This window comes from Ornithorhynchus anatinus, chromosome 7 (genome assembly GCF_004115215.2).
Source record: "Ornithorhynchus anatinus isolate Pmale09 chromosome 7, mOrnAna1.pri.v4, whole genome shotgun sequence".
In the NCBI taxonomy this organism is placed as follows: domain Eukaryota; kingdom Metazoa; phylum Chordata; class Mammalia; order Monotremata; family Ornithorhynchidae; genus Ornithorhynchus; species Ornithorhynchus anatinus.
The window spans coordinates 70,535,627-70,562,810 of NC_041734.1; the positions used below are offsets into that span (position 1 = coordinate 70,535,627).

A 27,184-nucleotide genomic window follows, 5' to 3' on the forward strand; every position below is an offset into this window, starting at 1 on the left:
TGCCCAGAAAGGACAGGGCTTGACTAGAAAGCAGTGAGATGCTGGAGTCTCCGTGTGCCCAGAGGTCAGATTTCCATTCAACTGGCACCTGAACAAGGGGACGGGGCGACCTGACAAAGCTGGGGTTGACAGAGAGAAAAGAGGTGATGGATGAGGTAGGGAGGTGGGGCAGGGCCAGGACCGTCTCTTTCATAGGCTGGTCGGGGACGATGGCCCCAGGCCTGAGGTCCTGGAACTCTGGGCTTCCTGGGTACCTGGACTCTTGAGACTTTGGGGATAGGTAAAGTAGCATGGAGGGGGAGGGCAGGAGTAGTCACCTGCCACCTCTCCTTCTGCGACAGCCCTCTGGAGTCCCCACCGGCTGGGAAGACCCTACCCCAGGCTTGGGGGTGGGGGTAGGGAGGGTAGGTAATGGAGCCTGTTGGAAAGCCCCAGTCCATTGGCGGGCAGGAATGAATTGGGGGAAAGACAGTGGAGTTTCTTTCATTCAGTATCCCTCCTCCTCTGTCTGCCCTCACAAGGCCTGCACCCCAAGAGGGTGCTCTGGGATGAGGAGAAGAGGGAAGGCGGGCGGTAGGCTAAAGGCTGGCATGGTTCCAGGTGACAGAAGGGTCCCAGAGCCCCCAGACACCACAGAGAGCAAACCTCGTCTCGACAGTCCTCTCAGCTCTTGACTATGGGAGGGGAGAGGTGGCCAGCGCCAGGCAACTCCAAAGAGACCCCACAGGCTCAAAGGAGCCAGTCCAGAGGGGGCTTCCTGACTCCTGATTCACTCCTTACCCCGACTCTATCCCCAAAACGGGATCCTTGCCGAGCCACGAGGCCAGATGATTCCTGACTCAGCCGATCTCGGAAGCAGAGCTGACACCAGCCCGGCTCAGCCTTCAGTGGGAGACCCGGAAAAGTGCAACGATCCAAATTTCCTTCGGCACAGGGGCCAGCTTGGGGCTGGCAGAGCCAGAAAGTCGGTCCCCAGGAGCCAGCCATGGGGCACCGTCTGGGGTCGGCTCAGGTTCGGGGGTTCAACGTGGCCCAACTGCATAAAACCAGCTCATGCAGCCACAGCATTAGCAGCAGTCACAGTAGCAGCAGCAGCATGGAAAGTACAGAGGTGGGCCCCTCTCCTCTCCAACCCCCACCTTCCAGAGGGAAGGCAGGGGGAAGGGCAAGACAGGAATGGGTGGCCTACCTTGGGAGCTAGCATGGGGGCAGGCAGCGGGCAAGTTAAATATTCACAGTGCAAAGCTCCCTCGGTCCCTTGGACTGGAACCAACATCCCAGCTGGTTTCCCCGGGTGCAGCTTTGGAAAAGGGAGAGAGGAGACAGAGCAAAATGGGACGGCAGCCCTGGTGGCGGGGCCTGGGTGGAGGGTCAAAGGGGCAGGGAAGGGGGAAAGGAGACAGATGGGCAGCGAGAACAAGAGAGAGAGGTGAAAGTGCTGCTAAGGGAAGCAGCATGGCCTAATGGGTAGAGCATGGGCCTGGGAGTCAGAAGTACCTAGGTTCTAACCCTGGCTCCGCCACTTGCCTGCTCTGTGATCTTGGGCAAGTCCCTTCGCTTCTCTGAACCTCAGTTATCTCCTCTGTAAAATGGGATTAAGACTGTGACCCCATGTGGGACAGTGACTGTGACCAACCCAATTACCTTATATCTTCCCCAGAGCTTCGTACGGTGCCTGGCACGTAGTAAGCGCTTAACAAATACCACTCTCATTATTACTATTAAGTTCCTGGGTGACGGAGACGAGATGGTGACGATCAGAGGGAAGGGCTGGAGGGGGCTCTCTACCCACATTCTCATTCTGGAAGGTCAGTGGGCTTTAGCCTCTCCTCCTCCCTTTGGCAGGAAATGGGCCAGAAGCCATCTGGCTTAAAGCGCAGCAAGCTGCTCATGCTTAACGGACAAGTCCCTGCTTGTCCGATTTCATGATCCCAGGCTAGAGAACGCAGGAAGCCTAAGCCCCTGGTCAGACAGTGGTGGAGTCCTGGACAGCCCTTCCAATCCCCAGCTGCTTCTCAAGATGGTGTCCGGAATTAAAGAGGTTGGGGTGTGGGCCTGGGGGAGGATGCGGGGGAGGAGCGCGGGTGGGGGACCTTCCGATCCTGGCTGGGCATGCTCAGTCCCTGGCAGCGAGGTTCCTCTGGAGCATCGGCCGAAGTTCCCTGAAGCACGTGGCCTCGGCCTCCGTGGCCACGAATAAATATTTGCTGCTTCGCGGCTCCCCCCATCCCCACCGGCTCCTGCCTTCTTTCCTTGGGGCGGTCTCAGTGAGTCAAGGCGGGAGGGTAGAGGGGGCAGGGTCCCCGCCCACCCCGTCCTCCTCCTGTCCTGTTGAGGAGCTTCTTGGTGGGGGCCAGGCATCGTGGGAAGGGAAGACGTTTCTGACTCTTCCTCCCATGAAGGGTCCGTCCCATGGGGCCAGCTGCTGAGGAAAGAAGAGAGGCCGGTCAGTGGGGAGAGGGGATAACGTTTGAGGAGGAGGGAGGGGAAGAGGAGGGCCTGGGCAGGGTGAGGCAACTTGGCAGTGGTGACCCTGGGCCAACTCGACTTCTCCCGCCAACCCCAGAAACCAGGGGGTGCCTGGGAGGCCAGGGTCTCTCTGCTCACTAGTCACTTCTGTCTGGGAAACCAGGCCCCGGCCAATAGGCAGCAGAGTCCAGTCGAAGTTCTGGAGGAGAAGGAGGAAGAGGCCTTCCCAGGAAAAGAAAGGCTGCCCAGCCCCGAGTCCCCTGGGGTTCCCTCCATCCACCCCCCTTCCCTCAGGCCAGGACCCAAATATCTCACAGCTTTTCCCAGCACTTGGGCCAAAGAAGCCAAAAAACCATGATTTAAAGGAGGAAACTGAGCTGCTCTCCGGAAAGAGGAGCGAGGAGGAGCAGTTCCCCATCAGGCATGCTAAGTCCTGGACCACGGGACCTCTCTGGACCAGGGCCAATGGGCCATCAAAGGCCTCTCCGGCTGAACAGCTGTGTTCGGCCTTTCAGAAAGCTCCATTCCCAAAACCGAATGCCCTGGACCAGACTCAAGAGCTTGACTTGGGACCCTAGCTCAGCGCCTCCCCAGAGGCTGACCTCCACCCCAGCTGATGGAGTCTGTGGCACTAGGAGGCCGGTCTCCTGGCCTTCCCAGTTAGGGGAATGATCTGGAGCAGAGACCAATGGGCTCCCAAGCTTGAGACGTCTATGAAGTCGCCAGCCAGGACCAATCTGGTCCAAGTCTCACCATCGGCTTTAAATCACTCAATCCTGCCCCTGCCTACCTTACCTCGCTACTCTCCTACTGCAACCGAGCCCCCACACTTTGCTTCTCTAATGCTACCCTTCTCACCGTACTTCAGTCTTGTCTATCTCACTGCCGACCCCTCGCCCACGTCCTGCCTCTGGCCTGGAATGCTCTCCCTTCTCATACCCGACAATTACTCTCTCCCACTTCAAAGCCTTACTGAAGGCACATCTCTTCCAAAAGGTCTTGCCTGACTAAACTCTTTTCCTTTTCTTCAACTCCCTTCTGCATCACCCTGACTTGCTCCCTTTATTCATCTCCCACAGCACTTATGTACACATCTGTAATTTATTTACATTAATGTCCATCTCCCCCTCTAGACTGTAAGCTCATTATGGGCAGAGAATATGTCTGTTTATTGTTATACCGTACTCTCCCAAGCACTTAGTACAGCACTCTGCACACATTAAGCACTTAAAAATACATTCGACTGACTGAGTCTAGGCGGGGGGCTGTTGGGGCAGGGGGAGGAACAGGAGTTATGTGTCGATGTTTCTGCCCAGCTCCTCCCCTATTGGGGATTGTGGGGGTTCATGGTGGAATGTTGGGGACCCGAGCATTCGAGATCTAGAATCTTAAGCCACAGCTAAGTTGGAGGTAGTGCCTGGCACGTCCTGGTACCCAAGTGGCCCCAGGGATGGAGGTTGGGCTGGCAGCTGACAGGCAGCCAAACGCACTTTCTGGGTTCTCTGCCTGGCTGGACACCTCACCGGGAGAAGGTAGAAAGGGATTGGGAGAGGAAGGAAGGTAGAGGGGAGTTCTGGTTAGTGGGTGTGAAGGGAAGCCCTTTCCCCAAGTCCCTCAGCACCCAGCCCAAGTCCCTTCCATCCAGTCCATCCGTATATCAATCAGGAGTATTTATTGAGCACTTACTATGTGCAGAACACTGTACTAAGGGCTTGGGAGAATACTATACAACAGAATTAGTAGACACATTCCCTGCCAATAATGAGTTTATAGTCTAGAGGATTAGACTATAATCAATCAACCAATTACTCAATCCACCAACCGCCTCTGCAATAATTCCAAGTCTCCCATCTAGCACTCTGATATTTGTGTATGTGAGAAGCAGCATGGCTTCATGGAAAGAATGCGGGACTGAAAGCCAGAAGATCCAGGTTCTAATCCCTGCTTTGCCACTATCTGTTATGTGACTTCAGGCAAGTCATTTAACTTCTCTGTGTCTCAGTTTTCTCACCTGTAGAATGGCAACTAAATACCTGTTGTCCCTCCCCTTAGAATGTGGACCCCAATTAGGTAGGGACTATGACCGATCTAAGCCATCACTTGGCATCTAATAAATGCTTAGCCAATTTTACAATTAATGAGTTAGTCCTTGAGAAGGATTTTCATGGATCCCCTTCAGTCTTGGACTGCTCCCTAGAACCCTGCCCACCCCCACCCCCAAGGGAATCACCCCCAGGGTAACCATTTCACCTGACTGGGGCTTTTGGGGTAGCGCATGTGCGCCCGCGCGCACACACACACACACACATACACATGCACACGCGCCCCGAGGCTACCAGGAACCAGAGAATCCAAGTCCTCACCTCATGGCTTTCCTATACTGGCAGCTCCACCCGTCTGTCCTCTTCCTGGTTCAGGGGGCTGCAGGCGAAGCACAACGTTGGATGAGAATTTGGTTGGAGGGAAGGGATCCGTTCACCCTCCCCTAATCAGCCCTCCCACTGTTCCATCATCTCGGAGGTCCAGCATTGTCCTTTTCCAGGGAACAAGCTCCGGGCTCCAGGCTTGAAGGCCCTAGCCTGCTGGCCGGAAGACCTAGGCAGGGTTCTTACAGGGGTGCCTCGGGCCCAGGGCATGGGAGAAGCCAGAATTTGAAGAAAGAGCAGGACTGGAAAAGAAGCTTACCCTCCTCACCCCGGCCCCCAAGCAGCCAGGCAGAGCCCTCCTCTAAGAGCCCCCCACCCTATCCCTCAGTTCCCCCACAGCTCAAACTCACCTGATCTCAGGCTGTTCCATACGAATCGGTACAGCCCGCAACTCCCGCAGAGTCTGGAAAGAGCAAATAATTTTACCATCATCTCCCCCGCCCTTAATACAGTGCTCTGAGCCTAGTAGGCCCTCAATAAATATAACTGATTGAAGAGACTGAGGCTGGGACTGGGGCAGACAAGCCATGAGGGAGACACCACAACCTAAGCTCGTTGTGGGCAGGGAATGTGTCTGTTTACTGTTGTACTGTACTCTCCCAAGCACTTAGTACAGTATTCTGTACACAGTAAGTATTCAATAAATATGATTGAATGAATGAACCTGGAGAGAACCCTGAGCAGGCAGCTGGGCCCTTGGGGGTCCCCCAAGGAACTGCAGAATCCAGAGTCAGTCAGTCAGTGAGTCGTATTTACTGAGTGCTTACTGTGTGCAGAGCACTGAACTAAGTGTTTGGGAGAGTACAATATAACAGACACATTACCTGCTCACAGTGAGCTTACAGTCTAGAGGGGGAAATAGACTGGACTCTCCTCTAGGGCTGAGCCCCTCCCGCGAGGACACTCAGCTCTCTTTGAACATGGGGGTGACATTCTGGATGAACTCCACAGTAAGGAAAACCCACACTACAGAGCTAGGGCCTTGATGCTATAAACTGCCCTGGGCCCAAGAACTTGTTTTCGTTTGTTTGTTTTGTATTGTTTTGTTTTTTTAAAAGAATTAGGGCTAGGTTATGAGATTGGACACAGACCCCTTCCCACCTGGAGTTCACAATCCACCTATCCCCATTCTCCAGATGAAGAAACTGAGGTACAGATCCCATTATGCGACTTGCCCCAAGTCACACAGAAGGTCAAGGTTGGAGCTGGAACTCAATCCTGGGTCTCCTGATCCCTAGTTAGAGAAGCAGCGTGGCTCAGTGGAAAGAGCCCGGGCTTTGGAGTCAGAGGTCATGAGTTTGAATCCTGGCTCTGCCACTTGTCAGCTGTGTGACTGTGGGCAAGTCACTTCACTTCTCTGTGCCTCAGTTACCTCATCTGTAAAATGGGGATTAAGACTGTGAGCCCCACGTGGGACAACCTGATTCCCCTGTGTCTACCCCAGCGCTTAGAACAGTGCTGTGCACATAGTAAGAGCTTAACAAATACCAACATTATTATTATTATTATTAGTCTTTACACTGGGCTATGGTGGGGGCAGCCATCTTAAAGGATGGCCACTTTAGGCCCCTCCCTCTTAATGCCATGCAGGCATAAGGATGGATGCCCTAGTCAGGAGAGGGTGGGGTCCTGGGATTTCACAGTTTCCAGCTAGGGGAACAGGTTAGTTCCTGGAGTGCTAGGAAAATGAGTGGAGCTTCCAGGACAGGGTGTCTGGGAGTGGAAGTGAGTTGGGTGACATCATTAAGAGGGGAGGGGCAGAGAGGCAGAGCACCTGCCCTTGGTGGCGAAAGTCTGCAGGGTTGTGGGAGCCAGGAGAGCCGGTGGGCTGGTGGCACACCTGGGCAGTGAGTTTTTATAAATTCCACATCAAACTTCTGAGGGAGTTAAATTTGTCTGGAGGGGTGGAGCCTGAGACCTCTGGCAAGGATTGTCTCAGGCTGTTGGCTAGGAGCTGGGTGCTGGCTTGAATCACCCACCCTGTCAGACTCAATCAAGAAGCCTGGGGATGGGGTTTCATTTGACTGCCAGGCCAGGCTGGAACAGGGGGTGAGGGGGCAGGGCAAGAGGGAGCATAGAATCAGAAACTTGCTTGAGACATTTGCCCTTTGCTGGGCCACAGATTTAATCATTTCTATTGGATTTCCCTTTCCTGAAGTTTCCACAGTGGAGCCTGCACCATATACTGAGGGCAGGGGCAAAGGGGCAGAGAGGGCACATGGGAATGGAGGATGGCAGGGTGCGGGGGGTATAAGAGCATAAGAGCAGAAGGGCAACAGGGCAGAGGAGCAGAGAGGTAGGGGAGGAAAGAGTAGAAGAAAGCAGGAAAGAGAGGAGGGTGTGCAGGTTTCAGTCTGACTGGGAAGGAGGCCAGGCTGGAGGTGGGGCACAGAAATAATCTTACCATTAGCTCAGCAAAACCTGGGCCTGACCCTTAAATTTCCTAATTGCATACATGACCTTATTACTCTTTTTCATTCTGCCATATCCTTACTACTCTCTGCTAGATCCTTGTTCTCCCTCCTGCTTTCCCTCTTTGTAAAGAAATTATGTCTGACTTTGGGCCTCAGTTTCCTCTTCTGTAAAATGAGGATAAAATACCCATTCGTTCTCTCTTTTGGATTGTGTGCCCTGTGTGGGACCAGGATTCTGCCTGATCTGATTTTCTTATACCTATCAGTGCTTAGCACAAAGTGAGTTTTCAATAAATACCATGGTGAAATGCCATTATTGGAAGTCCTAGCCAAATTCTCCCCTGAAAAATCTGCAGCCCTCGTGGAGAAGCTGTCTTCACCCTCCACACCCTCCCTCCCACTTCAGCCTCTCTTTCTGCCCATCACTTTCTTCCATGGCCCTGAATCCTGTATAATAATTGGGGTGGTATTGGTCAAGTCTTTACATTGCACCGAGCACCGTACTAAGCACTGGGCTAGAAACACTATAAGCAGAGAGGATGCGGTCACTGTCCCACACGGGTCTCTGTCTAGAGGGAGCCCTTTCCCTTTGCCCTCTGACCCAGGAAGCTCTCCCATACCTCTCAAGATCTTAGGGACTACCCGAATATCTTCCGGCTCCTTCTCTCTCCACCCGTTCCACCCACACAGCCTCTTTACTGCCTGAAAATGAACACAGGGCAGAGAGGCCTCCGTACCTCCTTCCCATCACTCGCCGTCCGTCCCTTCGTCTGTTTCCCCCAGAGGAAACAGCAGCCTTTCCACTGTCTCTAAGTCGGTAAATTGTTGCTTCAAGTCTCTGTTGTACTTACTCTGAACCCGCTTCCTTATGACCCGAGGGGCTAGTAAAGGTGCTGCGGGCAGCAGGACCTAAGGTTCTGTGAGTTGGCCCTGGATCCACTCCTGTGGTTCCTAAAGCGGAAGTCCCAGCCTGGACTGCCAGACCCACTGGAGCCCTGGAAGGGTCTCCCCAGGCATTAGGCCACTTTCCCACCCCGCCCCAACCACAGGCTGACTTTTCCTGGTTGAGTTTGGCTCGGTGGATCAGGGGAGGAACCATCCGCAGGCTTAGCCCCTCACCCAAAACAGACCCTGACCATGCCCCGACCCAAATCTCAATCCCCAAAACCGAAATCCGGATCATGCTCTGGACCTGTAACCTATGACTCTAACCCACGCTCTGACCCTAACTCCGACAGCAATCCTAACCAAGACTCGAAATGTAACCTTTAACCTGACCTTTACCCACACCCTGGCCTTAGGTCACTAAACGTAATCTTTTCCCGATCCTGATCTCAACTCAGAATAGACCCAAACATCACTGCAACCCTGACCTTGAAACTAGGCGAGAGGCAGTGAGGCCAAGTGGAAAGAGCACAGTCCTAGGAGTCAGAAGACCTAGGCTCTAATCCCAGTTCTGCCACTTGTCTGCCATGTGAACCGGGACATGTCACTACCTTATCTATAAAATGGGGATTAAGACTGCAAGCCCCATGTTGGACATGGACTGTGTTAACCCTTATTGCTATGTATCTACCCCAGTGCTTAGTACAGCACCTGGCACATAATTGACTCTTAACAAATGTCATAAAAAACAAATAATAACAAAAATAATAATAATAACTGTGATATTTTTATGTACTTACTTTGTGCCAAGCACTGTACTAAGTGCTGGGGTAGGTACAAACTAATCAAAAAACAAAGAAACCTCTGACCTACTCTTAACCAAAGCCCTCAGTCTAACACTAATCTAAATAACAACAACAGTAATAATAATAATAATAATAGTACTTGTTAAGTGCTTACTATGTGCCAAGCACCATTCTAGGCACTGGGATAGGTACAAGCTAATAAGGTTGGACACAATCCTGTTCCATATGGGTCTCACACAGTCTAAGAGAGAGTAAACATAGTCAATGCCTACTGGCACCAAATAAATCCTCCTGAGCCTCCACTTTGATAACTGCCTACTGAATTCCAGCACGTGTGTGTGTGAGGTGAAGGGGGTGTGGTTGTCCATCGGTGGTAACAAGAGATTTGGGGAACCTGTATCCAGGTGGCTTCTGAGCTTCGCTCTGGACTCAGGAGGTGAGGCTGTAGTTGTGCAGAGCTTCCCTCAGGGTGGGCCACTCTCTGATGGGCCAAAGGCTTAGGGGGAGGTTCATGAGCCAACCCCACCAGGGGCGGAGTGAGAGAGACAGCACCACCTGGGGAACCCTCACCAATTAGGCCTATGTGATGGGCTCCCGGACGGGCAAGGATATTGGGTTGCCCCTGGTGGCATCAGGGATAGGGAGGGGAGGGAGACGAGCATTCTGGAAAACTCACTCAGAAAAGCCTGTCTTTTGTAGACCCCAAAATATCTACGCCCCTTCCCTTGAGTGGCGGAATCTAAAACCTCACTCTACCCGAACTCCAACCCTCACTCTAACTCTGTACCCAGATGTCGCGCTAAACCTAATCCTAACCCAAACCCTCACTTTCACACTAATCTAAGACCTCACTGTAATCCTAACCCAAACCCTCACTCTCACACTAATCTAAGACCTCACTGTAATCCTAACCCCAACCCAAATCCCAACATAAAACTAACATAAACCCCAACCCCAACTCCAGCCTGATTCCGGTCCAGCTATTCCCTTGGGCTGAGGATCCCTCCGTCCCCTCCCTCGCTGGGCCTTACCCGATGCCTCTGCAGGTAGAAGAGGAGGCCTCCCACTGCCAACAGGACCAAGATGACACTGGGCACCAGCAGGTAGAACACGAGACCTGGTAGGTCGGGGGGACCCAGTCTTTGCTCCTTGTGGCCTGTGTCAGTCAAAGGAAACCCGTTAAAGTCCGGGTTGGGACCAGCCACCCTCTGGCCTCTGTCCACTCCTCGGCCTCCTCCTCTTCCTCCCTCAGTTTCGCCTCTGATCTGGGGGGTGCTCCGTCGCTCCCTGGTGCTCTTCTGCCCCTGTGGCTGATTGCGGGGCTCTGGAGTACCCCTAAGGAAGCTTCTGGGTGGGCTGACCGGCTCCTCAGGGCGCAACTGCAGGTTGCCATGGTAGGCTGGGTCAGAGCGGCTTTCCGGGGAGGAGGCCAGGCCATCTTCCCCTTTGGACGGGGCACTGTCCATCACCAACCAGGCACCACCAGTGTCTCCAGCCGGGGCTCTCCAGTCAGTGGTGGAAGATGCTGAGGCAGGGAGGCGCTCATCAAGTCCAGCGGTGCTCACTGGCCTGGGGCCCACTCCTGGCAAAGTAGGCCCAACCATGACTCTCTGGTAGCCCACATCCCGGGGGTCCTGGGAACCTGTGTCCCCAGGGTCCCAGAAACCCACATTCCCTAGTGTCTCCCCATGAGCCAAGGACACATAGCTTATCATGGAGTCAGAAGGGTCTTCAGATTCAGGAGAGGCATCTGGGACCGCCAGACTCTGCCCGGGGGATCCTGTGGGTGATGGCCGTGTGGGCGATCCTGCTGGTAAGGAGGAGGCAGGGAGGGTGGAGCCTCCATCGGGGCCCTCAGTCTCAGCTGGACCAGTGTTTTCACAAACATGTTGGGCGGCTTCTCTTCGTGACATGATGGGAAGGTGGGAAGGGTCAGGCATGTGCCTGGGGAAGAAACTGGAAGCCTCTGTCTCCTCAGGGCCCACCCCAGCCAAGCTGCCTGGCTGGGCTGCGGTGGGCAAGAGGGTTGGGGCAGCGGCCAGTTCCCCGCTAAGGGTGGCTCTGGGGGTTGGGCAGCTGCAGGCTGGCTCAGTCACTACATCTGGAAGAATGAGAAAGAGAGAGAAAAGGAGAGAGAGAAAAAAATAGAGAGAGAGAGAAAGAGAGAGAAGGGAGAGAGATAGAGTCACCAGCCTCCAGCACAGCCTTCCAAAGGGGCAATAAGCTGGGGGAAGCACTGAAGTTGGGAATTCTTGCCCCTTCCCTCTACCCAATGCCAGATAAGGACCCAAGATCACCCTCCTGGGGCATCCTCAGAAGGGAGGCTGGAGACCTCAGAACCCAGTTGCCCCACAACTGGGGGAGCTGTTCCCAGATTGGCAGGGCAGAGGGTCCCCAGAGGGAACACTGGACAGGTTGGTGACACCCCCACTGCACCCACATGGCCACCAAGACATAGACAAACAGACACTGAGAGGCAGTCAGGCCAAAGGTGGCAGAAGCAGAGGACCAGAGACCCAAAGTCCCAAGACCTATGCAGATGGAGGCCAGATGATGGAGATGGGGTGTGATGGGGCCTCAGCTCCATGGGAGACGAGGGAGGGAATGAAGGTCAGAGAGGTTAGGTGGGAGGCATGCAGGGAGAGGCTCTCCAGGGTTAGCAAGTGATAAGAGCCTATGAGGAAGAGCCTAGAGCCAGGGTTTACAGGCCAGTTGGACACTGAGAATGACCAGCAGCTGCAACAGACGCAGGGAGAGACAAGTGCCCTTCCCCACTCCCCGTCCCATCTTCCCCAAAACACAGCAGAGTACCCCATGGCTGGGGAGTAGAGAGGCCCTGAGCAGCAGCAGAACATGGGCAGCGGGGTGAGCCGGCCTGGGAATTGGCACAGGACACATAGAGGAGCACATGCAGAACGGCGTGTTGGCCTTGGGGCCATCCGGAGTAGAGAGAGCCAGAAGCCGGGGCCTCACCCCCACACTTGCAGAGATTGGAAGCATCCGCTTTGGGCGGCGAAGTGCTTTCTGAAAAGATCCCGGGATCATCTGGAGCCACACTGCTCCCGGGTGATTTCTGGCAAGATTCTTAGGATGGGGGAGAATCCCTAAATCCTTGATTCGGAGCAGAGCAGGCTCTCCTTCTTCTGTCCCTTTCCAGCTGCATATGGTCCAGGCCAGTGTGCGACCCCCTCCACACACACCCACGAGCCTGGGAAAGCCTCTTTTCAAACCCTGATGATCTCATGATGCTCCCTGCCCCATCTGCTCAGCAGGATCCACAGACACACATACATACAGGCACATACATGCTGCTTATGCGAGTGACCAGGTACACAGGAAGCCACAGAGAACCACAGAGGGACCACCCCAGCCATAAGGCACGGATACATTTGCCCACTCAGAGCCCCTTGCAGGATCAGCCAATGGGCACTGCTTCCCCGGAGGCTAATGGCCCAGGCCTGGGCATGAGCAGTCCAGTCTCCAGGCCCACCCTACTCCCACAGTTTCCTGCTCCCCCTCCCCATCTTACCGGGCTGGTTGCACTGGGTGAAACTAGAGCTGCAGTCTTTGACAAAGGCATCGGCATCACTCTCCAGGAGCTTCTTAGTTTCCTCAAAGACATCTTTGACCATTACCAGCATTTGCAGGGGGGTCTTGTAGAAAGTCTTCACACAGGCCTGGGGGGAAGGGATGGGTGGGTAAGACATAAATGGTACCCTGCCCCCTGAGCTCCAGTCTCTGCCAACTCCAAACTGCCCCTTCTATCTCCCTTCTCAACCCTCCCCATTAGGGGTGGGGAAAGTAAAGCCTGAAGGTGGAAGAGGAGAGGGATTGAGACTAGACCGGCAAGGCCCAGGGGCTGGGTATGTGTGGGGAACAGGGTTGCCAATTATTGAGGACATGCAAACGGTATAAATGAAAATGACTGCCTTTCAAACCTTTTTACTGACATAGCTAAAGCGGTAGAGAGCAGGCCTTACTAGAGGATAGAGTCGGGGTCAGGGGCCATGGGTAGTACCTATTCCCATAGAAGCAGCCAACTGGACTCATGAGAAACTCTGTCAAAATGATTCTCAACAATTGTCTACCCTGACATCCGGCCGGCCCCTGCTTTAGATGCGGAGGTGGCATCAGTGGCTGGAGTGGTGAGGGTCGGCACTGAGTTACCCACACTCTCTCACTGGGCACCCCCACGCCCAACGCCCCAGGCCTGGTGGCACACGTTGAGAGGCTGCAGGTCTGGAGAATTGGCGTGGTTTATGGTGACAGAGGAGAAAAGCCCTGAGGTCTCCAAAGCAGCAACAGACACTCTGGCTGGTAAGCCACTCAGCCATTTCCTAAGCCACTATCGAGTACACTCTTCAGATTGGTTTAGGTACAGCAGGGTGGGTGGGAGTGGGGAGAGGCAGGTGGTGGGGAGACTGTGTCGGAAGCTGTTTCAGTAATCCCACATACATTCCAGGTATTCCAGTTGCTCTAGGCATAGCTGGCCTTCAAGTTAATCTCTGTAAACTGTTGTCAGTCAGGAGGTGAAATCCCCAGGGACCTAGGTTTTTATCCTCAAGGATGACCAAGGCTCCACCGCACAGTGTCTGTCTCTCCCAACTCCCCAGGGCCCATCCCTGCAGGTGGGGCAGGTGCCTACCACAGTGCTGGGCAGACTGGCTCCTCCCAACCTCCTCCCTCATCCTCCCCCCACCCCACCGAATGGTCATAAGAGTCAGTCCCCATTTCTCTCTGCGGAGCAGGGCCAAAGCAGCACTCCTGCGGGCCAACTACTGTGACCCCACTGGCCTGCCCCCATGAGCTGCTGCAATTACCTTGCTGTGCTCCTTGTCCTTCTTGATATCACATGACATCATGAGCCGCAGCTGAAGCTCCTGCAGTGACTGAGTGATGTTGGCATTGAGAGAGTTGGGCTTGAACTGCATGTTCTCCTCCAGGATGTCTTCCAGCGAGAGGACAGCCTTCTTCAGGTAGCAGACAGGGTCTTTCTGGAGAGGGACAAGGAGCAGATTATTGCCAGAAAGGAGAGATGGACCCTGGGCCTCAGACGGAGAGGCTTCTTTTCCTCCTTAGAAAGATCCCTTCAGCCAACCCTACCATTTATAATCTTATTTACCCGTTCCTCACCATTCACATACATATGCGTACCCCATTATTTTATTGATCATTCTAGTTGCATTTTTGTGTTTGTCTCCCCAATTAGAGTGGAAGCTCCTTGTGGGCAAGGAATGTATCATGTTTTTATTCTAGATTTCCCAAGTGCCTATTACAGTACTCAATAAATGTTACTTACTACTACTATTACCACAAGATGACTACTGTTTATGACTACTACTCTCGCTTCAACACCTGCTGTTACATGATTCTAGCTAAGCCTCATTGAGGTGTTAATAAGTGTGGGCCTAGGGCCAAAAAGAAAGCAATCAATTAAAGAAGCAGCAACCTAGAAGAAATTTCATTCACTCTATCCCATGTTTCTATGACATTCAGTTAAGGTTTTCAGTAAAGAGGTGATAGCATGTATTGAGCATCCTCAGGGTTCGAATCCCGCGGGGCTCCGCCACTTGTCAGCTGTGTGACTGTGGGCAAGTCACTTAACTTCTCTGTGCCTCAGTTACCTCATCTGTAAAATGGGGATTAAAACTGTGAGCCCCACGTGGGACAACCTGATCACCCTATATCTACCCCAGCGCTTAGAACAGTGCTCTGCACATAGTAAACGCTTAACAAATACCAACATTATAAGCGCTTAGTACAGTGCTCTGCACATAGTAAGCCCTCAATAAATGCTATTGAATGAATGAATGAACATTATTAATGCACTGTACTAAGAGCTTGGGAAGAACTAAGCAAACATGTGTCCCATTCCCTGCCCCAAATGTTCTAATGGGGGGAACAGACATGAACTTCTTTACAGAGCAATCAAAATAAATAACTGAATGTCCAGTGAAATAAGAGTAGACACATAAAGTCCTAAGAATAACAGAAAATAAAAACATAAGTGCTAGAGATGCACGATGACTTGTAAATGACTTGGGGTGCTGGTTATTATTATTATTGTTATTATTATTAATGATAATAATCATTCTTGTGGTATTTGTCAGCACTTACCCTGTGCTAGGCACTGTATTAAACACGGCAAATCAGGTTGGACAGAGTCCCTAACCCTCATGGGGCTCCCAGTGTCAATCCTCATTTTACAGATGAGTTAACTGAGGCACAGAGAAGTAAAGCGACTTGCCCGAGGTCACCCAGCAGACAAGTGGTGGAGCTGGGATTAGAACCCACAGCCTCCTGACTCCCAGGCCTGGGCTCTATCCACTAGGTCATGCTGCTTCTTTGTTCATCAGGGAGCTCTTGATAATAATGATAATAATAATTATTATTATACTTGTAAAGTGCTTGCTATGTGCCAATCACGGTACTAAGAGCAGGGGAAGACAAAAAAAAAATCAGGTTTGACTCCCTGTCCCACGAGGAGCTCACAACTTAATAATGTTGGTATTTGTTAAGCACTTACTATGTGCTGAGCACTGTTCTAAGCGCTGGGGTAGACATAGGGGAATCAGGTTGTCCCACATGGGGCTCACAGTCTTAATCCCCATTTTACAGATGAGGGAACTGAGGCACAGAGAAGTTAAGTGACTTGCCCACAGTCACACAGCCGACAAGTGGCAGAGCTGGGATTCGAACTCATGAGCCCTGACTCCAAAGCCCAATGAGTAGAGTAAGTGGGCTCCGTCAAACAGGAATTTGTCAACGAGTCACTCACCAGCTGGTCCCGGTCGGCAAACTCGAAGGAGATCTGGCAGGAAGACTCCATCTGGCTGTCAATCTGCAACAGGCAGGGTGGACATAAGGATCTGGGGCCAGATAGTGGGCAGACCCTCTCTGCACATGGTCCTGATGACCCACTGGACAGGGCACACATCAGGGCTGAGGTTTGAGTGGAAGGAGCTGAGATTGGGGAGCCTGGGAAAGGGGCAGGAGAAGGGAAATGTAGGGAGGAAGGAACCTCTAGCCTCTGCCTTCAGACAGGCTCCAAGAACCAGAAGAGGCTGGATTAACAAGAACTCAGTGTGAGGGATTCAGCCAAGACTAGCGTTCAGGCAAGGATGGAGGATCTGGGTGTTGGAGCGAAAATCAACCAAAACCAGATGCAGCTGTAGGCAAGCACTTCCCTTCCCTCCCCTCTTTGGGTGGGACTTTTTCCGTGGGGAAATGGGTACTGGTTCCTCCTAATTCTGGGGCATCCCTAACCCCCTCATCCACATTTCTAGAGGCCTCACCGCCACTTCGACCAGGTCCCTGGCCTTGGCCCCCTCCTGTTCTCAGGTTGCCACCCTTTCAGAATAATGGGGGGTGGAGAGTGCCTCCTCTGCAGCCCTGACTGACCTGGAAGACAGCCCCGGTGGAGGAACTGAGGAGCTGGGGACAGATTTGTTTGGAACAGGAGGGACACAGAGCATTGTGGAGTGAGGAAGGCAAAAGGGGAGGGAATCAGCCCTTGCTACTGGGGAGGTCTTGTGCCTGACTCAGTAAGAGGGAATGGGAGCAGGGGAAGCTACTGCAGTAGTCTCGTCAGGGGCAGGGTCTGGCCACAGCTCAGCTGTCAAGAGAGGCAAGTGAAGTAGACTGGAACTGGGGTCTCAGTGGAGTGTCTTTAGCCAAGGAAGTGGGACTGGTCCCATGAGCTGAGCTGAGGCAGGACATACAGTTCAAGGTGTCTCTGGGTTTTGAAGCCCCACCAAAGACCTTAGTGGAAAATTCCCACCAGAGCTTCAGACCAGGGAGATGCCAGCATAATCCCTGACACACGGCTGAGCTGACACTGGATCTGGGCCCAGTCTTGGGTGATTTGGAGAAGATGGAACTTAAACTGTTGTGGCCATTGCCATGGCAGAGGGCCTGCAAAATCCATCTCCAGGTTGGGTAACAGCGGGGCTTAGTGCCCTGCACATCTGGTAAGTTACCTGGACAGACACCAGACACATCTAGCCATACTCTCCCAATGTGACCTGGGTGGAGGGAGGGGATGGGTATTCTCTCTTGTATGGCCACGGCACCCTCATCGAGGAGTGGAGGAATCTGCCTCTGGCTGTTCCTGCTTTGACGACGATTCCACGTGTCTGACCAGGACCAGCCCCACGGCGATGGGTAGTGGAGCCTCCTGGCCCAAGGCTACCATGAGATTCCCATGAGTGTGGGAGCCCAAGGACACCACTGGCCACTTGGGCAGTGGAGCCCTGCCTGGTGGTGACAATTGCCCAGCTGCCTCCCCTGGAAGCTCTGCCCAAATAGACAGTCCCTGGGTGACCTCTTCTTCTTGGACCCTGAGGGAGCTCTGCTTCAGGAGTCTGAGCCTTTGCCAGCTAGGCTGGGGTATGTCAGGGGGAGGTCCCAAGGAAGTGATGAGAGATGTCTCTTCTCTCCTCTCTCTCTTCCACCTTTCCCCCACCCTAGACCCCTGCCAAGCCCAGGAGGATGAGTGACTGGAGAACTGAGCATGCTCCCCTTATCCTCCAAACTCGGGTCTGATCCTTAAAGCTTCTGCCTCTGCTCATCACTTGGGAGTCCTAGGAGCACCCAGGAGCAGGGAAAGGAAGGAGGATGAGGAAGAGGAGGAGGAGAATGAGGAAGAAGAGGAGGAGGAGAATGAGGAGGAAAAAGAGGAGAATGAGAAGAGAATGAGGAGGAGGAGGAGGAATAAAGAGGAAGAAGATGAGGAGGAAGAAGAGGAGGAAGGGGAGGAAAAGAGGAGGAAGAAGAGGACGAGGAAGGAGGAAGAAAATGATGAGGAGATGAGGAAGGAGGAAGAGGAGGAGAGGGAGGAGAGGAGAAAGAGGATGAGGAGAGGGAGCAGTGAGCAATATAGAAATATAGGCCTGGCAAGGGGCTATCTGGTCCAGTCCCCTGCCAAGCAGGTGATCACCTGAGTCCTCTAGGCAAGAAGGCTTTCCACACTGCTTTGAAACATCAGACAGATTGAGGACTGCATCCCCACTCCAAATTTTCTGATCTGATGTCCAACACCCATGATTGTTAGGACGTTGCTCCTTCTATCTAACCCAGTGCTCTTTCGCTACAAGTTAAACCTCTTTCAGGTTCTCTGAAGGCCCGGGAACAACTGATCAGCATCTCCACTCATGGGAGTCAAGTATTCAGTTCCTCCCCAGTCTGCTCTTCTCCAGGCTAAACACCCCCAAGTTATTTCACCACTTCCATCAGACCTGAGGAGACCAATGTTCAGTGACATTTGGAGCAGGTAGGAGCTACTCCCCAGTCCCTTCCCCACCCTTACCAGCACCCCTGGTAGCTGACACCCAAGGGGACTGGGGGTGGGGCCAGACTCACCAGCTGCTGTAGATCCTTCAGGTGGCCAGCCCCGATGACGTGCTTGCAGTTCTTGGCCATGGTGGGCTTGCCCACCACCAGGAGACAAACCAGAAGCAGCTGGAAGCCCAGCCAGGCCTGAAACAGAGAGGGCAGGAGTGGGGCTCAGAGATGCTCCACCTCTCCTCCCTGGAGCAGCCCCACAGCGGCCCCCAAGGGTCCTACCAAGGTGCAAGGAGCTTGAACAGGGGGGAGCTTGGCCATGAGTGGTGCTGGGATAGCTCTATAGTGGACAGAGGCTGGGCCTGGAAGTCAGAAGGCCATGGGTTCTAATCCCTGATCTGCCACTTGTCTTCTCTGGGCCTCAGTTGCTTCATCTGTAAAATGGGGATTGAGACTGTGAGCCCCATATGGGGCAGAGAGTGTGTCCAACCTGATTTACTTGCAACAATAATAATAATTATTATTATTATGGTATTTCTTAAATGTTTACTATGTGCCAAGCACTGTTCTAATCACTGGGGTAGATACAAGGTAATCAGGTTGTCTGAGGCACAGATAAGTTAAGTGGCTTGCCCAAGATCATGCAGCAGGCAAGTGGTGGAGCTGGGATTAGAATCTATGTCCTCTGACTCCCAACCTCATGCTCTTTCCACCCCAAGGCTTAGTACAGTGCCTGGCACATAGTAAGCACTTAACAAATACCACAATTATTATTATTACAATTATTGTTAACATTCCCCCACAACTTGGCTGGGCATTTAATAAGTTCTTACTGCATGCTAAGCACTGGGGTAATAATTGTGCTATTTGTTAAATGTTTACTATGTTGCCAAGCACTGTACTAAGTGCTGGGGTAGCTACAAGATTATCAGGTCTGACACAGTCCCTGACCCACAAGGGGCTCACAGTCTAAGGAGGACGGAGAACAGGAATTGAATCCCCATTTAAAGATGAGGAAACTGAGGCCTAGAAAAGTTAAGCAAATTGTTCAAGATCTAAAGATAAAAATAATCAGAGCGGATGCGGGCCCCGTCCTCGACCCGGCTCATTACCCAAGAGGGAGGGAAAGTGGAGGTAAGATCAGGGTCTCTGATCTCTGCCCCCCAGGACTACTTTCACCCCAGTTCCAGTTCCAAGCTTAGTGGGTAGAGGAGGAGCAGGGGTGCATCTGGCATGGATAAAGACTCTTCTCCACCTTTGCCAGATGCTCCCCGCTTCCCTGCAGGAGAGTCAGGGGCTCTATGCCTTCTCCACACTTCCTTTCTCTCCACTCCTTCCACTGGGTAAGTGTCTGTGGTATTTGGCCTCAACCTCCCCTCTTCTTGAAACCCTTGGAGTTCCAGAAACTGGTTTCCAGAATCCAATCTGGGGAAACCTAGAGGTGGGAAGAATTCCCAGCTCAGTCAGCCAGTCAATCATATTTATTGAGTGCTTACTGTGAACAGTAAGTATTAAGCACTTGGGAGACTAAAATATAACAATATAACAGACATATTCCCTGTCCACATGGAGCTTTTAGTCTAGCGGGGAAGACAGACTTTAATATAAATAAATTATAGATATATACATAAGTGCTGTTGGGTTAGGTCGGGGGTTGAAAAAAGGGATCAAGTCAAGGGAGAAGGGAATGGAAGAAAATGAAAAGGGGGCTTAGTCAGGGAAGGCATCTTGGAGGAGATGTGCCATCAATAAGGCTTGAAGTGGGGCAGAGTAATTGTCTATTGGGTATTAAGCGGGAGGGTGTTCCAGGACAGAAGAAGGACGTGGGTGAGAGGTTGGCAGTGAGATAGATGAGATTGAAGTACAGTGAGAAGATTGTCATTAAAGAAGTCAAGTGTGGAGGCTGGGTTGTAGTGAGTAGTGAGGTGAGGTGGGGGGGCAAGGTGATTGAATGCTTTAAAGCTGATGGTAAGAAGTTTCTCTTTGATGCAGAGGTGGATGGGCAACCTCCTGAGGAATGAGAAAATGTGGACTGAACCTCGTTTTAGAAAAATGATCTGGGCAGCAGAGTGAATGAATCTGAACTTGAATAAGGAGCGATGGGAGGTAGGAAGGTCAGCAAGGAGGCTGTAATCAAGGCGAGCTAGGATAAGTGCTTGGATTAATGCGGTAGCAGTTTGGATGGAGAGGAAAGGGTAGATTTTAGTGATGATGTGAGGGTTGAACCAACAGGATTTAGTGATGGATTGAATATGTGGGTTGAATGAGAGAGAAGAGACAAGGATAATGCCGAGGTTGCGGGCTTGTGAGACAGGAAGGATGGTGGTACTTACTACAGTGATGGGAAAGTCAGAAAGAGGACAAAGTTTGGGTGAGAAAATAAGGAGTTCTGTCTTTGACATGTTAAGTTTGAGGTGACGGAGGACATACTAGTAGAGATGTCTTGAAGGAAGGAGGAAATGTGAGACTGCAGAGAGGGAGAGAGATCAGGGCTGGAGATGTAGATTTGAGAATAATCCACATGGAAGTGGTAGTTGAAGCCATGGGAGAGAATTAGTTCTCCAAGAGAATGGGTGCAGTTGGAGAATAAAAGGGGACCCAGAACTGAAACTTGAGGGACACCCACAATTAGGGAGTAGGAAGCAGAGGAGCAGCCAGTGAAAGAGATTGAGAACGAGCAGCCAGAGAGATAGAAGAACCATTAGAAGACTGTGTCAGGGAAGCCGAGGTTGGATAATGTTTCCAGGAGAAGAGGTTGGTTGACAGTGTGGAAGGCAGCTGAGTGCTCGAGGTCGATTAGTATGGAGCAGAGTTTATGGGATTTGACAAGAAGATCATTTAAGACCCTTGAGAGTGCAATTCCTATGGAGTGAAGGAGGCAGAAGCCAGACTGGAGGGAGTCAAGGAGAGAAATGGAGTAGAGGAAATTGAAATAGTGGGTGTAGACAACTCACTCAAGGAGTTTGGAAAGGAATGGTAGGAAGGAGATGGGGTGATAACTAGAGGGAGCCTTGGGGTCAAGGGAGGGCTTTTTTTAGGACAGTGGAGACAACGGCATGTTTGAAAGTAGAGGGGAAGAAGTCAGTGGAGACCAAACAGTTGAAGATGGAGATTAGAGAGGGAAGAAGGGAGGGGGCAAGCGTTTTGTTAAGGTGTGAAGGGATGGGGTCAGATGCCCAGGTGGAGGGGGTGGATTTTGAGAGAAGGCAGGAGATCTCCACTTAAGATACTGCTGGGTAAAATGGGAGAGTTGAAGAAGGGGCAGGAGGAGGGAGGGACTGGGGAAGGGCAAGGGAGATCTTAGGGAGACCCCACCAGATATTTTCAATTTTCCCAATAAAATAGGTGGCCAGGTCATTAAGGGCAAGGAATGGGTAAGGAGGAGGGGCAGGGGGGTTTGAGGAAGGAGTTAAACATCTGGAACAGCTGAAGAGGGCAATGGACATAGGTGTCAATAAGGAAGGAGAAATAATTTTGCCGTGCAGAGAAGAGGGCAGAGTTAAAAAATGTAAGGATAAAATTGAAGCTCAGCCCTCAGCTTGTGCTCTCCTCCAGGTTGACATCCACCCTGTCTCCCACAGCCACTGCTTTCATCATAAATATCATGAAGGAGCCTTGGCTTTGCCTGAAATCCCAGGGCCTGGTGTGTTGCCCCTAAACGAACCAGTTAGCACTAAAATGAACAGACTGTGTCAGGGTTTCAGGGACCTTTCTCTGGCTAGGGCCTATCTATTCCAGACCTGCCTCCCCGCTCTGCCTAGAAATCTTGGCCCTTCCACAGAGATCTCTCAGACCAGCTCTCTGAGCATCCCTAGTCCCCTTCCCCCACTGATCCTGGCAGCCCCGGTGTCTGATGAAAACAACCCACCCACCCAATCAATCAATCAATCAATCAATGGTATCATTGATATCAGTGCCAGCCTCTCTGCTCTGCAGCTGGAAGCAGGGTCCCCAAACTGACACAACTTTCCCTGAAATTGAGGGGATGGGATATAAGCTACCCTGTCCCCACCTATCCTTTTCTGCCTGCCCTGTCTCTACCCTGCTTATCTTTCTGCTTTAACTCTGTCCTGGTTCCTGTCTCTGCTTCCATCTTTCCCCCTGGCTTTCCCCCTGTCCCTGCCTCCATCCTTGATCCAGCCTCTTTTCCCTATCTTGGGCTGCTGTAGTGAACAAGGACTTTTCACTTCTCCAGTCTTCCCTTCTCCACTTCCCTTCTGTGTCCTAACTCAGTCCCTCACCCTGAGCCCTGTGGAGGTGGAGTGAGCCTCTTTCCCCTCTCCATTATGGGGTATCCCCGACTCTATCTTGTGTGTTTTGGGGAGTGAGTGCGATCACCTCACTCCCACAGCAGTGTTCGGCACTTCCTCCCAACTGCGTCTGAGTCCCTGGCTGCACCCGGCCTCCCTTCCCCAGCTGGACAGGGATTTTCTGAGAAGCCCCTGGATTTTCTGAAGAGCCATCTTGGACTTCTAAAATGTCACTCTCGGGACCTCTGGACTATGGGGGTGGTCACCCCACCATCCCCTAGAATTGGCACCAGTGCCCAAGCGGAACAGGGGTTAGCATGCCCTGCTGCCGATATTGGTCCCTTCTGCTCCAGGAGTGACCCGGGGGGAGTCTCCAGTGGGCAGGGGATGTGTCTATTAATTCTGTTATAGTGTCCTCCCAAGTGCTTTGTACAGTGTTCTAAACACAGTAAGTGCTCAATAAATATGATTGATTGATTAATCCTATAGACTGCTTAAGAAAACTCTCCACTCTATTAGCTCCTTGCCCAGGATTCTCTCTTCTTCAGAGGTCAGAGCTGATTTTTTTGCTTTATCCCACCAGGTCTGCCTAACCACAGAGCAGTTAGAGATCCACTGTCCAAGTTGCCCGCCTGATCCTTCTTCCCTGACCTCCAACCCCAAACCATCCTTTCCTTTCTGACAGTCAGGACCTCTCCTCTCTCCCCATCCTATTTTCTTTTCTCTTCCTATTCTGCCAAGGTTTCCTCCCTCTCCTGCTCCAAAATCCACCTCCTTCTCCTTCTCTCCTTTCCCTTATATCCCTCCTGGCTTTTCTCCCTTGCTTCCCCTTTTCTTTCCTCCTTTTCTCTCCTAGCTTATCTCCTTTGCTCTCTTCTTGTCTCTCCTTCTTCCCCTTCATTCTTTATCTCTCCTTCAACTCTTTTTACCTTTCTCTGTCAGTGCTTCTCCCCTTCCTTCCTATCCCTTCCCCACTGTTTGTCTCTGGCCTCAAGCCCTTTCCCAGTTCAGGCATAGACTCTCCCTTCACAGTCCCCGCCCCATGACTCTCTGGTCCCTGAGGCCCCGAAGAGACGCTGCAGGACGGTACAGAAGAACGTAATCCTTAATTCTCACTTGGGACCCATTAGAGCCACACTCTAGCCACTCCAGACATAAATACCCTGGCCCTCTGTCTTTTCCCTCCAGTCCACCTTCCTCACCTGTCCGTCCCTCTGCCCCTCAAGAACTGCAGCCTTGCCACAGGCCTGCTACTAGAACAGTGATTTAGGATAAAGGAAGATGGGGCTGGCCTGGGATGCTGTCACCTTCCAACCTCTCTGCTCCTCAGCTGGAAGCAGGACCCCCAAACTGACACAGCTATTCCTGAAAGTGAGGGGGTGGGGAGTGTCACCTCTATCCCCACCTATTCCCTTCTGCCTACCCTGCCTTCACCCTGCTCCCCTCTCCACTCTGACTCTGTCTCAGTTCCTGCCTCTCTTTCCATCTTTGCCCCTGGCTTTCCCTCTGCTCCTTCCCCTATGCCCCTGTAGAGACCCTTGATCCAGCCTCTTTTCCCTACCTTAGGTTGCTGCAGTGAACGAGGACTTTTCTCCACTTCCCCAGTCTTCCCTTGCCCAAATTCACTGGTTCTAACAGGACTGGGTCAGCAAAGCCAAGGCTCAGCAATCTCTGGGGTCTGGTCCAGAGGAGGTCAGGGAAGAAGGGAGGGAGAAGGAGAAAGTGGTCAGAAAGTTGTCAGGGAGAATGGGGAGGCCATCTCTGCAGGAGGCAGTAAGATGTCAGCACTGGTCTCCTACCAATAGTGCTGTATACGTCCCGGCCCACCCCTGACTCTCTCCCTTTGTGCTCAGGTAGATTCCATGCTTCTGCTTAGCATGGCAGTCCCAACTTTCCAACACTATTGACTTGGGCCCTAGCTGTCTGCAGCCTCCCCACAGACTGGGAAGGGAAGAATCTGCTAGTGTTTCGCAGATACTTCCATAGGAGTGGACTGAGATGGTCAGAGTTGGGGAGAGAGGAAGGAGGAGTCAGAGAAATGCCCAAACCCCCAAACCCTCCAGCCTTGAGTAGTTATATCCAAAGCAACCAAGATTGGGACAGAGAAAGCATGATGAAAACTCATGCCATTCCACCGGCAGAGGTTATTAGGCATTTGGGCAACCCTGAGAAGCCCCCTTCAATCAATCAGTCAATGATATTTTTTTATAGTATTTGTTTAGTGCTTACTATGTGCTAGGCACTGTACTAAGCCCTGGCTTAGATACAAGCTTATCAGGTTGGACACAGTCCATTACCCTCTTGAAGCTCAAAATCTTAATCCCCATTTTAGAGATGAAGTAACTGAGGTAGAGAGAAGCTGAGCGACTTGCCCAAGGTCACACAGCAGACAAGTGGCAGAGCCAGGGCTTTAGTACTTCCAGGCCCATACTCTACCCATTAGGCCACACTGCTTATTCTATTTATTGAGTTCTATGTGCAGAGCATTGTACTTGGGGTTTGGGGGATCCCTGGACTAGAGGAAACCTTATCCAAAGATGCCTTTCCCTCTGGATGAGGTGATTCCTGAGGGCCCACAGGATGGTGTTCAAAGGGGCTGGAGAGGGCATAGAGTCTGATGGATCAAAGATTCTTGGAAGACTGCCAAAACCCAACAGAATGCCCTGAGTTTCAGGCCCACCATGCCCCAGCCCCATGGAGCTTCCAAATCCTGGGTCATCCTGGCCTGACCATGATTCCTGGGGGAATCTAATGTACTCGGAAAATGAAAGCATTCAGGGGGAGAGGGAAGGAGAGGAGATTGCAGCTCCTACCCAGTGTTCATCAGCATTGCCAAGTTAGGACACACCGAGCCCTTGTTTAAGAGCTCTAAGCCAGTGCTCTAAGCCGGGCTCTGGTCCTGGGTCCTTGTCCACTGGAGGACCTAAACTGTCATCCCTCCTCTCTCAGCTGTCACCTGCCACCCACCTTGCCTCTGCACTGCAGAGTCAAGCGCTGGAAAGTGTCCGCTGTTTGTCAATGGGTCCCTGCCCTGCTCTGAGCTTTATTCCCACCCTTGGTGAATGCTCACAGCCCCTATTCCTCCATGCCCATGAACTGCTGTGGAGTAACCTTGAACAAGTCATTTAACCTCTCCATGCCTGTTTCCTCATCTGCAAATTTGGAGCTTAAATAAGTTGTTCTCCTTCCTCCAGTCCTGTGCATCCCCCATGAAGGATAGGGTCCGTTTCTGGACCCCCTTCCCCCCCCCACCCTCTGCTCTTCCCCCTTCCCCACCCCTTAGCATTATGCTCATTGTATATATTTTTTATTACCCTTTTTTTTGTTAATGAGATGTATATCTCCTTGATTCTATTTATCTTGATGATGTTGTCTTGTTTTGTTTTGTTCTGTTTCGCTTTGCTGTCCCTCTCTCCCATTTAGACTGTGAGCCCATTATTAGGCAGGGATTGTCTCTGTTGCCGAATTGTACATTCCAAGAGCTTAGTACAGTGTTCTGCACATAGTAAGTGCTCAATAAATCCTATCGAATGATGTGTCTGGTCCGATTATTCTGTCTACCTCCAGGCTTGTCATAGTGCTTGGCACCTGGAAAGCACTTAACAAATACCACGATGGTTATTAATTATTCCCAGCTGAGGGTAGATCAGAGGGAGGGAGAGGGTGGAAGGAAGAAGCAAAGTAGATGGAACAGAAGAGGGGACTTGAGGGGGTAAGGGGGAAGGAGGGGGAGGGGGGAAAAGGGGGAGAGAGAAGACAGGTGGGGAAAAGGGGAGGAGAAGGAGAGGGGAGAGAATCAAGGGGAGGGAAAAGGGGAGAGAGAGAAGACAGGAGGGAAATTGGAGAGGAAAAGAGAAAGGATCAAGGGGAGAGAGAGATGAGACAGGTGGGAAATTGGAGAGGGGAAGCTGAAGGGAGAGAATCAAGGGGAAGGAAAAGGGGAGAGAGAAGACAGATGGGAAATTGGAGAGAAGAGGAAGGGAGAGAACCAAGGGGAAGGGAAAGGGGAGAGAGAGAGAAGACAGGCGGGAAATTGGAGAGGAGAAGAGGAAGGGAGAAAATCAAGGGGAGGGAAAACGCGAGAGAGCGAGAGAGAGAGAAGACAGGCGGGGATCAAGAGAAGAGAAGGGGAGAGGAGAGAGACTAGGGGAGATGAGGTGGGGAAACAGCCCGTTATGCGCAGAATTGATGGCTTCCCTCCGAGGGGGGCAGGAATAGGTAGCCGGCCTCTCTTCCCTCTCCTCCCAGCCGCCTACCTGGGAGGGGCGACGGTGCCCTGCTGCCCTCGGGGTCATAGGGGCGCCGAGTCTGGGTCCCGGCCCCTCGCAGCTCCGGGGCAAACGCGCGGCTCCGGGGCAAGCTCCGGGGTGGCCGGGGCTGGGGGGCGATAAGTCCAGGAGTCCAGCCCAGCCGAGCCGAGCCGAGCCGAGCCTTGCCGAGCCGAGCCGAGCCGGCGGCCCTGGGAGAAGCCGAGCTAACTTTCGCTTTCCGCGAAGCCGAGAGCAGATGGGCTGCCGCGGCCCGCCGGGCTCGGCCTTTTTAAACTGCACTGGGAGCATGTGGTTTATGGGAAATCACCTCGGCTTCGAGCCAATTGCGCGCACACACACACACACACACACACACACACACACACACGCCTTCTGCCCCCC

At 52.3% G+C, this 27,184-nt stretch overlaps 1 protein-coding gene across 3 annotated transcripts; it reads right to left on the reverse strand.

The window, feature by feature from the left end:
• Positions 1-1,650: 1,650 nt before the first annotated feature.
• CSF1 (colony stimulating factor 1) lies at positions 1,651-26,976 on the reverse strand. 3 transcript variants are annotated; one of them, XM_029068223.1, is made up of 9 exons: positions 26,789-26,976; positions 18,361-18,477; positions 15,779-15,841; positions 13,821-13,994; positions 12,530-12,677; positions 10,032-10,156; positions 5,246-5,298; positions 4,833-4,890; positions 1,651-2,425 (listed from the first exon to the last, which is right to left on the reverse strand). In XM_029068223.1, exons 1-8 carry the CDS (start codon positions 26,825-26,827, stop codon positions 4,845-4,847), a joined length of 765 nt encoding a protein of 254 aa, XP_028924056.1. In that variant the 5' UTR covers positions 26,828-26,976; the 3' UTR covers positions 1,651-2,425; positions 4,833-4,844. The 3 variants fall into 3 exon arrangements, with proteins under 3 accessions (XP_028924056.1, XP_028924054.1, XP_028924053.1); XM_029068221.1 differs by having other exon boundaries at positions 1,651-2,422; positions 10,032-11,101; XM_029068220.1 differs by having other exon boundaries at positions 10,032-11,101.
• Positions 26,977-27,184: the final 208 nt, after the last annotated feature.